General features: G+C 41.4%; 2 protein-coding genes across 6 annotated transcripts; one reads left to right on the forward strand and one right to left on the reverse strand.

The window, feature by feature from the left end:
- Positions 1 to 29: 29 nt before the first annotated feature.
- On the forward strand, positions 30 to 6997 carry LOC133470626 (zinc finger and BTB domain-containing protein 12-like). 4 transcript variants are annotated; one of them, XM_061759183.1, is made up of 6 exons: positions 30 to 283; positions 1825 to 1903; positions 2113 to 2321; positions 2408 to 2617; positions 3612 to 3797; positions 5535 to 6997. In XM_061759183.1, exons 2-6 carry the CDS (start codon positions 1828 to 1830, stop codon positions 6603 to 6605), a joined length of 1752 nt encoding a protein of 583 aa, XP_061615167.1. In that variant the 5' UTR covers positions 30 to 283; positions 1825 to 1827; the 3' UTR covers positions 6606 to 6997. The 4 variants fall into 4 exon arrangements, with proteins under 4 accessions (XP_061615167.1, XP_061615169.1, XP_061615165.1 ...); XM_061759181.1 differs by lacking the exon at positions 30 to 283 and adding an exon at positions 336 to 1729; XM_061759184.1 differs by lacking the exon at positions 30 to 283 and adding an exon at positions 337 to 1729 and having other exon boundaries at positions 2408 to 2602.
- A 957-nt stretch (positions 6998 to 7954) lies between these two features.
- On the reverse strand, positions 7955 to 10997 carry nelfe (negative elongation factor complex member E). Of its 2 annotated transcripts, XM_061759187.1 has the most exons (11): positions 10944 to 10997; positions 10599 to 10689; positions 10395 to 10464; positions 10147 to 10292; positions 9991 to 10065; positions 9534 to 9571; positions 9070 to 9443; positions 8815 to 8956; positions 8661 to 8715; positions 8454 to 8556; positions 7955 to 8379 (listed from the first exon to the last, which is right to left on the reverse strand). In XM_061759187.1, exons 2-11 carry the CDS (start codon positions 10671 to 10673, stop codon positions 8303 to 8305), a joined length of 1155 nt encoding a protein of 384 aa, XP_061615171.1. In that variant the 5' UTR covers positions 10674 to 10689; positions 10944 to 10997; the 3' UTR covers positions 7955 to 8302. The 2 variants fall into 2 exon arrangements, with proteins under 2 accessions (XP_061615171.1, XP_061615172.1); XM_061759188.1 differs by lacking the exon at positions 10944 to 10997 and having other exon boundaries at positions 10599 to 10937.
- Positions 10998 to 11081: the final 84 nt, after the last annotated feature.

Below are 11081 nucleotides of genomic sequence, written 5' to 3' on the forward strand. Positions count from 1 at the left end.
GTTATTGATTTAAATCCGCTGATCGGAAATCAGTATTCACCCTCATGCTTTAAAGATAACCATAGCGCAAGGCGAACGATATAACCGACTCGAAGTCAGTCGAGCAGTCCAACAACAGTGGTTTACTGCTATTGTCACGGGATGCGCTTCATCCAACGAGGTCGTAAAGTAAACACAGTCAGTCTGGCAGCAGCAAGCAGCGAAAGGAACGAACGAGACTGAAACCAACACAAATTAGCGCCTGTGGGGTTAAAACAGCCACTTGACGGGATAAAAGGGGGAGGTAAGTGCCTTCAAAGTTAAATACTGTAACACGATAAGTGAGAATGTTTTGTTTGTGCGTGGTGGTCAGATGTCAGCAAGCTAACCTGTTTGCTAACGCTAGCTGCTATTTGTCCCATTGGATAAGCTGTGAAGGAAAGTAGTAATCATAACGTCATTTATCATTCCCTTTTATCATTTGTCATAATGATTCGAGGTTTTGGAGTCACCCGATTTAGGTGACCTTTCATCTCAAATATTTTATATATGACTAAATGTTTTGTTGTTGTTGTTGCTGTAAAGGTAATTATTGTTTAAGTCATCATTGTAGAGCTGCAGTATTCTTGTATCTGGGTATGTGTTACAATAGCTACCACCAGTGTTGGGAAGATGACTTAGTTACAATTACAAGTTACCCTGTTAAAAATGTAACAGTAGTGTAATTATTGCAACTGCTGTCTCAAAGTAATATAACTAATTATATTTGTTACATTTTGATTACTTTTCTTAATGTTGAATTAATGCATCACCAGAACCCTTGGATGGTTCCTTTAAAAATGTCGATTTGAACGATAGATCATGATTTTGGAATTAACCACGTATTTGTTCTATTAACAATTAATAAACTGATAACAACACATGATGAAATGTGAATACATAATTTAGAAAATATGTTTGTTACAATATATGTAGTGTACAGCATGTGGAAAACCACCAGACCATGTTGACCTAATGACAAATTTGAACAATTTAGACAAAAGCGCTTTATATGAGTCTGGTAAAAATGGTCACTTTCAACACACCAAGAATTTTTTAAATCATGATGGGTTCCGGAGAAAATGAGTTTTTCGTGTCGGAAAAAAATGGCTTTTTGGGGGAATGCTTTTGTGTGATATCACCTATAGTAAATCTGGTCAAAAAACACCTTCACATTAGAGTAAAACAGTATAACTTTATTATTCCTCAACATACAGTATCTCCTTGACCCTTTCTTTTCATCTGTCATTCTGGGACCCATTCGCTGATTGGGTGACAAGTTTCAGGTACAAAATATCCATCAATAAGCTCGTAGATCGGGCCGAAATTCCAAGGAGTTCTCCATTTCGACGCCTCAGAATAACCATGACGTTTCAAAGGGCGAAACTTGCACTAAAAACGTGACTTAAGTAGTGCAAATGGGACTATTCGTGAGAAGAGCGGTGTGGACAGTATAGGTCGTCAGTTGTTTTTGTCATGAATTAATTTGTTACGGAAGATTTTAGAAGACAGTATAGGTCATCCACTGAAATCAGTTGTTTTTTTTCGTAAATGTATTTGTTATGGAGGACTTTAGAGGGTGGCACGGGGACCGAGTGGTTAGCACATCCCAGGATCAAATCCAGCCTCGCCTGTGTGGAGTTTGCATGTTCTCCTGCGTGGGTTTTCTCCGGGTAGTCCGGTTTCCTCCCACATCCCAAAAACATGCATGGTAGGTTAATTGACAACTCTAAATTGTCCGTAGGTGTGAATTTGAGTGCAAATGGTTGTCTGTTTCTGTGTGCCCTGCAACTGACTGGCGACCAGTTCATGGTGTACCACGCCTTTCACCTGAAGATAGCTGGGATAGCCTCCAGTGCGCCCGCGACCCCAGTGAGGATAAGCGGTATGGAAAATGAATAGATGGATGGATGGATTTTAGAGGACAGTATAGGTCATCTCCTTTTAATCAGTTGTTTTTTTTCGTAAATTTATTTGGTATAGAGAATTTTAGAATTGTTTGAAGTGCTCATTACATGTTTTTTAGAACATTCCACAAAGATGGCAGTCACTTGTCATGTTGCTAAATTGAGTTTAAATGCGTCATCTCCTCAGAAACGATGGAGATGCTGTGTTTCCGCTTGCCCGGCCACGGGGACATGACCCTCAAACACATGAATTCTCTGAGGTCTCACCAGCACTTTTGTGACGTCACCATTTTGATCAGCAACAACCAAACATTCAGCGGACACAAGGTAGTGCTGGCTGCTTGCTCACCCTTCTTGAGAGACCAGTTCCTCCTCAGCCCCTCCTCTAAGCTTCAGGTAGGTGAAGATTGGCAAGAATGAAAGTGCCTTTGTGTCCATTGTCCTGTGATGAACAATACTCTCCCTTTCCCACAAATGTCTAGGTGTCAATGCTGCACAGCTCCTCAGTCATGTGTGATCTGCTGCAGTCCTGCTACACCGGTGTTCTACAATTCAAACCCGAGGAGATAGTCAACTACTTGACTGCCGCAAGTTACCTACAGATGGAGAATATTGTAGAGCGCTGCAGGGATGCTCTGAAGAAGTACATGCAGCTGAAAAACCCCAATCCACTGAATGTTAGTCACCCAAAGGTGTTTCTCTTAAAAAACACAGGATACACTGCCTTTGTTTTATTTCATCACAAGCTAAACCAGTTACAGTGGGTTGCCCTAAAAGTCCCACAATTTCAAAACAAGATTTTCAGGAAAAACAAAGTGCTAAATGTTGCACAAAAACTCAAGTATAGCAGTAGGATTGTGGCAAAAGTGATACTCTGTGTCTGTCAAGGGCAAGTACTTTATTTTCCTTTTTTAGTTTGATTAAGGGCAGCATGGTGAAGTAGTAGTTAGCACGTCACCCTTACACTCAGTCTACATGCGCTTGCGTGAGCTTTCTCCAGGTGCTCTTGCCTCTTCCCACATTCCAAAAATATGCTTGTTAGCCTAATTGAAGACTCTAAATTACCCTTAGTTTTGAACAGGAGTGTGAATGTTCATCTGTCTAATAACCAACCCCCCTTTGAGAATAAATGCTATAGAAAATGGATAAGTAGTTTTACTATACTGTACAGCATTACTACACGTCGGACAGTTAAGAATGTTAGTGTTACTGTTGTAACAGTTACCTAATAGCCAGTTAATCAAACTATACGTGAAACAATTGTACTCTCATTTTTATAGTTTCACACAGGGATTTTTTTGTGTGTGACCGTCATGCTTTATGAGATTATTTCTTCATATGCAGGCAAGTGCCATATTGATTCTGAAAGATGTCCAACAGAAGATGAACAACCTAGCTGATTAGCGATCTCATCTATTGTAAAGCAAGAAGCCCTATTGATTTTTTTAAAATCGGTCAAAGGTGAAAGCCTTCTGAAATAAATAGAATCAATATATCAGAGGGGGGGAAAAACTGAATTAGAGTCACGGTGCAGGTCTTGCATATGGAACTCGTACACATGGGATTTTTGCGACACTTGTGGCCAATGATGATTATGTATTTGAAAGTTTGTGGGAACTCTTTCCTTTTTTTTATGCCAGTTTGTAATTGGTGTTGGCCTCACACTTTTGCTTTCCCACATTGCAGATAACTACAGAAGAGAGACTCCCTCAGCCCGTGATTGTCAGTGGCAGCATTCATTCCATCGCATCACCCCCCGGCAGCCGACCTCCCGTGCACAGTCCTGAAGTGCACTTGGTGGAAGAGAACAGTACACAGGACAGCAGCCCGGACAATGATTGTACTCCATTGGTGGAAAAAACTTGTGTGAAGGTGTGTGCCCATTTTCTCTTACTGCCTATCCAAGTGTCTAAGTTGGCTTTGTGGTGTGTGTAAGTTCCCACTGGATGTTTCACCAAGCAGTACAGTTCACAACTTTCCACGGTTTGGAATGCTAAACGCTGATCTGACTTCCACTTCTACCATGTGGTGTGTAGTGTTTTGGGTGATTGCCACATCATCTACACAAGTAGCATGGCATCATAGCAGCATGACAGTTTTACCAAGTGTAACAAATAAGAGAAAGGATCTTCAGCATATTGTGCTCTTCCTTCTTTGTATGTGAAATATTACAAGAATCGAAACATTGACCACTCAACAGTCCATTTCGCTCCATCTTTTTGGTACCATATCATGTGTACTGTATTTTGAATGAGGAATTTCAGACAGAATTCCCCATTTTGAACCCAAATTTGAGCTGAGCTTGTCTTGAGAAGAAATTAATCAAGCATAACAATGATAAAAAATAAATAATGATAATTTATTCATAGGCACCTTTCAAGCCACTCAATGTCACCATACAAACATAGTAAAAAGAAATAAAGTAAAAATAGCAAAACATATAACATCAATTAAAATGGCCAATGATATCGGAAATGCGGCATGGTGGCCGACTGGTTAGCACATCTGCCTTACAGTTTTGAGGACACAGGATAAAATCCGGGCAAGCAGGTGTGGACTTTGTATGTTCTCCCCGTGCCTGGGTGGGTTTTTGAAAGGGTTTGTCTCCCATGATGGACAGACATGCAGAATTCTCCATCATCCATCCATTTTCTGAGCCGCTTATCCTCACAAGGGTCGCGGGAGTGCTGGAGCCAATCCCAGCTATCATCGAGCAGGAGGCGGGGTACACCCTGAACTTGTTGCCAGCCAATCGCAGGACACATATAAACAAACAACCATTCGCACTCACATTCACACCTACGGGGAATTTAGAGTCTTCAATGAACCTACCGTGCATGTTTTTGGGATATAGCAGGAAACTGGAGTACCGGGAGAAAACCCACGCAGGCACGGGGAGAACAAGCAAACTCCACACAGGCGGGGTCGGGGATTGAACCCCGGACCTCAGAACTGTGAGGCAGACGCTCTAACCAGTCGGGGCAGAATTCTCAAAATGTTTATTTAAATTTAGGAATTGCTGCTTCAATCAGAGAGAGAAATGCATGGAAAGTTATTTTCATTGCATGAGTAGTAAAAGTCAAGTAGTTGAAGCAGTGAGACCGACTGAGTGGGGTAACACAAGTGTGTCAGACTGCATGTCAAAACAGGACATACATGCACATTTTCTTTTCAGAGTCCATTGCAATTTATTTCACACGTTGTAATTAATACAAACCTCAATGTTTTTTGAAAAAAATAAAAGCGACCTGCGATAAACGGCAGGTTTTATTCAAGTGTAACTGTTTTCAAACACCTGTGTAACAGGTTTCTTTTTTTTTTTTTATATACTCAACATTGCTATTAATGCAATATTTTCATTTATTTCTCCCACGCCCCACGCACCCACTGCAATTGCTCTGCACCCACCCCCCACTTTGGGAACGACTGGACTAGAGAATTGTTCTGATCCTTACCTCAGGAAAGTCAGTAGTCATATAATCAAATTGCTGAATGTGAATCAATGAATAAGGAGTTGAAAAAATGAAATTGGCAAAGGTCATCATTGCTTTAAAAATTTCAATATTGATGTGTTGAAAGCTATGTTCACATCTGTAATTTTTGGCACAGGATAATGCATCGGACCAGGGAGGAGACACCCACCGTGACGTGTTCCAAGTTTACATCTCCGACGAAGAGCAGAACAGTATCAAGGAGGAAGAGGGCGGAGCTCCCACTGAGGAGCCTATGGATGCCTGTTCCCCTGCAACAGAGGGGATTGTGGGAGGAAATAGCTGCGACTATGACTTGAATCCAACAGCTGAAGGTCCTGGCACGGACGGCTTCCCAAGGGAAGGACTGCGCGCTTTCAGACACAGGTTATCTGAACCTGGTCGAGGTCGAGGGAGAGCAATGGGGAGGGGTTTAAAGAGGAGACGCTGGGTGTCATCTCAGGAGAAAAAATCTCCTCGATCAGCCTCCCAAGATTTGTGGTATCTCGCAGGGACAGCGAGCGGCTTTGGGATGGACTTCAGCGAAGGGCTCAAGACAGGAAGTTTTTTCTCAGTCGACCTCCCTAGATTGGACATAAGTTTAGATGACGCTCAGGGGGACAAGTCCTTGCCACTGGCCGCCAATAGTTTGACACATTTTGCAGTGGATGACTCGGGCAATGCCGGTGAGGGGGGTTGTGGGTTGAATGCCGCTACGAGCGAGGGAGGCGACGAATCTGTTGCCGTGGTGGGTTCCACTTCCAGCGTAACCGGCCCTGTCATTTGCGAGCACTGCGGCGTGACGTGCCCCTCGACTCACGCCCTCGCGATGCACTACTGCTCCGCTCACCAGGTGTACGCTTGCCCGTTCTGTGACAAGCAGTTCCATCACTCGTACAACCTGAACCGACACATGGCCTTGCACCGAGGCAACGGCAAACCCCACCAGTGCCCCCTGTGCTCCAAGGGGTTTACCCAGAGGTCCACGCTCATCGATCACATGAACCTCCACAGCGGCGAGCGCCCCCACCGCTGCGCGTACTGTCATGCCCGCTTCGCCCACAAGCCTGCCTTACGGCGCCACCTGAAGGAGCAGCACGGCAAAACGACAGTGCAGAATTCCATCCACGAGCAGGAGGAGCGCGAGAGATCGCTCGGGAGAATACGAGAAGAAGCACAAGAATGTCCAGTTACTGAGCAAGCGTCTTAAAAACCAAAGAATTTAAGGCTAAACTAGTTTCATCATGGAAACGTAGTTTAGCAGTGAGGCCTTTTAAATCTCTGTGTAATGTTGGTCTTATTGAACTTTATTTAACTTTAATTTTATTATTTTGTATGTGTAGTGTCAAGATATGTTTGGTGGGAAAAATCTAAATTTTTTAAAACATTTTTGCTGTTAAAAATATGCTGGTTTTAATGAGTGTAAATATTTTATTCCATGTAAATGACATTCAGAGGAATCTTTGGGGGCATGCAAACCTAAAAGTCTTCACACATTGTTGTTAAATATAAGGTTTGTTAAACCTATGATTCCTTTAAAGCATCAATGACATGGACCTCTGGTAATTACTGTTGTTCAAAGAAATAAATGTTTTAAGTCTGTTTTCTTGTTAATTTACATCACACGTACGTTTTTAGAAGGTTTAAGCGAAAATGTCAGTTGCAAGATTAAAACACGAATAGTGCACATGCAATTCGCAGCTAGCAGTAACACTGTAAGTACGGAGTTATTCATTAATAACTTTATGCTGTGGTAGAGCACAGTTACTCCCAAAATTTATCACATCCTCTCCAAATTTTGGCTAAAAGTAAAATTATTTGGTGAATAGTTATCTTTTAGTCGGAAATGACACAGGGAAGTCTCAAAAGACTTCATCATGTGTAAAGAGATTTATTTTATTATCACTACTTCAAAAACATTTTGCCCAAACAGTCCATGTCCAAAAGTTCAAATACTGTTTTTCCAAATCAAGTTTCGTAAATGTATAGTTGTTTATGGATGATCATATAATTTAACAGGATCCTCTCCAAAATAATTTATCTTTTCAAAATGTTAAAAAAAAAAATAAATAAATACTGAAATGGCTTCTATTTTAAATCGCAACGTTTTTTGTCACTTGCTTGTGTCATTTCCAGCCAAATTTAATTTACACTGTTGTATATTTTTGCTGCACACCACACTAAGAAACAGTCCAATGGCAAATTGAAAATACTACATGCTAGAATCCCTGTCAGTCATAGATCCTTAGAATCGTCACCCCTTCTCTCCATGTACAGTGCCCTGTATTGATTTGATTTCCAAGCAAGTAATTTAACAGTTCCGCATAATGACTATTACTACTCAACTACATTGCCTAATCCAGTTTTAGTTTTATTGCAGCTGACTTGTTTTTCGCCTCAGTTACACCCCATTTAATTCTATTCATTCTGACAGTAAATTATCTTCAATTAGAATAAGCTAAAATGTTTGCAGAAACATGCAAAAACAAACTGCTCACTATAATGTATATGTTGCTGTAAAAACTGTTATAAGCATTCATGGGTGCATTCGCTGAACCATACAGTGCTGAACAAATTTATTAGAGCACCAGCAAGATGAGGCGCTGTAATGCAAACCCTTACATTTTCATTGTGCTCTGGTCATTTTACAATTTTGAACAGGAACAAGGAATTTCACACAAAATTCACCTTTTTTACCTCACTTTTGCAAAGTTAGAATTAAATCAAGCATGAAATTAAACCACCCATAATCACAAATTCTTGCTTAAGTTGTGAAAAACTACAATCAATAGTGTGATGAAAAGTAATGTACTCAGTCAGCCATTGATGGCTCACAGATCATAAAGAAAAAAAAAGTTGAAACCAAAGATATAAATCTAAGAAATAACAATAATAATGGCTACTGTTTCACTCCAGGAAATCTTCACTATACACAACCTGGTTCCTCTTGTCCCTGTAAGAGCCTTTGGTGCTGTTGTGCACAGCTGTAAATGAGATCCAGGTTATGATGTAGACGCATAGTGGTTGAAAATAAGAAGTTGACCGAGCGAGTGTTTACCCAGAGAAGCCCACACAGATTTGCCGGTGGCAGCATCCAACATGGGTTGCTTCCTGGCGATGCTGACTTTTATGTGAACGTCTCCCACTGTGCTCCCATTCAGCTGGAGGTATGTAACAGATTAGACAGAATAAGGCAAAACAATAGATGCTTGTATTGCTTTACAGAATATTTTGTGTATTCGGGAGGATGTCATCATCTACCAACCTCTGCTACTGCCTGGTCTGCAGACTCCATCTTCTCAAATGTAATGAATGCACAACTACAAATCAAAATAGAAACAGTAAATAAGAGGCACTCATAGAAATTTTACATGTAAAGAAGGCATTAGATGATGAAGTATGCATGTATTGTTCCCTACTTGCGTGGGTTATCCATGGAGAGGTCAATAATGTTGCCATGTTGAGAGAAAGCCGAGCGCATGCCGTCCTCAGACAGCCCCGAGCCATAAACATACACCGTATTCCCTTTTCTCACTCTGCGCTCGGGATATGAATCAGACCCTGAAAAAAAAAAAAAAAAAGAAACTGACAGATTTGCAAATCTAGCGATGAAGCAGGAGTCATTTTGCTCCTTTTCAACAGGACAGAGCAATCAACAGAGATTGGTTACTCACGTCTGAATGTCCCATCGCGCTCTCTGTCTGTCTCACGGTCCCGTTCCATCTCACTGCTCCGGTCTCTGCTCCGGTCTCTCTCCCTGTCCTTTTCTTTATCCCGCTCCCTCACCCTGTCACGCTCTTGATCCCTGTCCCGGTCTCTGTCTCTCTCCCGTTCTCGATCTCTATCGCGCTCACGCTCCCGGTCCCGTTCTCGCTCTCTGTCACGATCACGATCCCTGTCACGGTCCCTCTCCCGATCTCGCTCTCTGTCCCGCTCTCGGTCCCGGTCTCGGTCCCGGTCTCGGTCCCGGTCTCTGTCCATCTCTCGACTGGAGGACATTCCGCCCCCGTCGTCCTCATCGCGGTATCTGTCACTTGAGCTTACGAAGCTGCGGGAAAACACGGGAAATATTTTACACCAACAAATAATGACAGAACAGTGTTTCCCTTTTTCTCGAAGAAGAGGGAATATTACCTACCTCTCATATAGCGACTTCCTGTGGGATCTCCTTCCAGACTAGAAGTAACACAAAAAATGTAAGCACGACAGTAAATGAACATAATCTACACCAAAAAGAGTCAGTCAAAAATGTCTGTTTTCAAAAAGGGTTATCCACTTAAGCTCACAAGTATAACATAGCTTGAATCAATACAACCTAAAAAAAAATATAATAAAAAAAAAAAAAAAAAAATGCAAGGACACCTGCCACACATACACAAATATTTTGCCTCTGATTCGACACTCATTTGTATGTGTATGTAACAGGTGCAGCATGTGCAGCATCGACTTATAAATATCTTCTTCAAGACAAACTGAAGCAAGTTGAGAGGAAAAACTCCAGCAGCCTAGTGAGGATAAGCGGCTCAGAAAATGGATGGATGGTTGGATGGATATTTCCATTGCAATAATGTATTACTTAATACATTTCTCATTACCTCAGGTTGCTCTTCATCTGTAGAAACGTTCCTTTGAAAAGGCAAGAAAGCTGGAACTGGGCCTTTTTCAGGGTCCTATAATGTGAAGAAAACAAAGATCATTAACACAGCAAATCAAAGAGACACAAAAATGCAAACAGGAGGACAATATTTCACCTTGAGTTTAATCTCCAGCATACGCGAACGTTTAAAACCCGAGTTCTTGTTCTCCGATTTGATGGCGCTGATCGCCCCTGACTTGATCAACATCTTGGCTTGTTCAGTTGCAGTCGCCGTGTCAACAACAGGTTGGTCTGACAGTGCTGTGATCGAGTCATGTGTAAATAACAACAAAGAGAAGAAGTTTGAGACTCATTTTGTACTTACTAGAGGTGGCACAGTGTCACTTAATAAAATGCACTTACTGCGTTTTAATCCACTTGGGTTGGTCTGGTTGGTTGTGTTCTGCTTCTTAAGCGCAAGCAGTGCCTTTTTCTGAAGCACAGTGAAAAATTTATAAAGTGGCTTTTCACAGTCGAAGTAGAAGGCAAATAGCTTAGAAATATTAAACATAACATCACGTTAACTATACAAGCCAAAGAGAAGGGATTACAAAAAAATCCATCTACCTTTTTCTTGAGCTTTGCATACTTCTTCTGCAAAGCCTCTTCTTCCTCCGTTAGCGAAGCTGGAAAGACCACCATGATGGAAGGGGCTTCACTACACAGAAGAAACGTAAAGTTCTTATTATCATTATTATCAAATGAGCGGTAATCGACAACAATGCAACAACCAAGGCGACATTAGCTCAATATTATGAACTGGACAAAAGTACAAACGTACTACACAAAAGTATGAATGTGTTTAGCTAAACATATTTCGGAAGTCAATAATTCAACTGATTTATTATCCTTTTGCGTTCTTTTCATTAAGTATATAAGATTCTTCAGCAACCATCTAAAGCGTCCACTTACTAAAATGAAAGCGAACGCTCAACAAAAACACAGTCGCGTATATATGACGTTGAATTGGCGACGGTCTTTAAGAAAAAAAAGAGAAAAAGCAAAGTTCACTAAATCGTACCTGTTTTGTGTATGAAAGTTTCATATTAT

Source organism: Phyllopteryx taeniolatus, chromosome 21 (assembly GCF_024500385.1).
Source record: "Phyllopteryx taeniolatus isolate TA_2022b chromosome 21, UOR_Ptae_1.2, whole genome shotgun sequence".
Classification (NCBI taxonomy): Eukaryota; Metazoa; Chordata; class Actinopteri; order Syngnathiformes; family Syngnathidae; genus Phyllopteryx; species Phyllopteryx taeniolatus.

What these genes read in the sequence shown, in the direction of transcription:
- nelfe (XM_061759187.1), bottom strand. Translation starts at nt 10,673, where the DNA reads ATGGTGGTCTTTCCAGCTTCGCTAACGGAGGAAGAAGAGGCTTTGCAG. An exon ending in ATGCAAAGCTCAAGAAAAAG is followed by an intron (nt 10,465 to 10,598) that starts GTAGATGGATTT and finishes ACTGTGCTTCAG; the next exon opens with AAAAAGGCACTGCTTGCGCT. An exon ending in CCCAAGTGGATTAAAACGCA is followed by an intron (nt 10,293 to 10,394) that starts GTAAGTGCATTT and finishes ACTCGATCACAG; the next exon opens with CACTGTCAGACCAACCTGTT.
- LOC133470626 (XM_061759181.1), top strand. An exon ending in GCCCCTCCTCTAAGCTTCAG is followed by an intron (nt 2,322 to 2,407) that starts GTAGGTGAAGAT and finishes ACAAATGTCTAG; the next exon opens with GTGTCAATGCTGCACAGCTC. An exon ending in TGGAAAAAACTTGTGTGAAG is followed by an intron (nt 3,798 to 5,534) that starts GTGTGTGCCCAT and finishes TTTTTGGCACAG; the next exon opens with GATAATGCATCGGACCAGGG.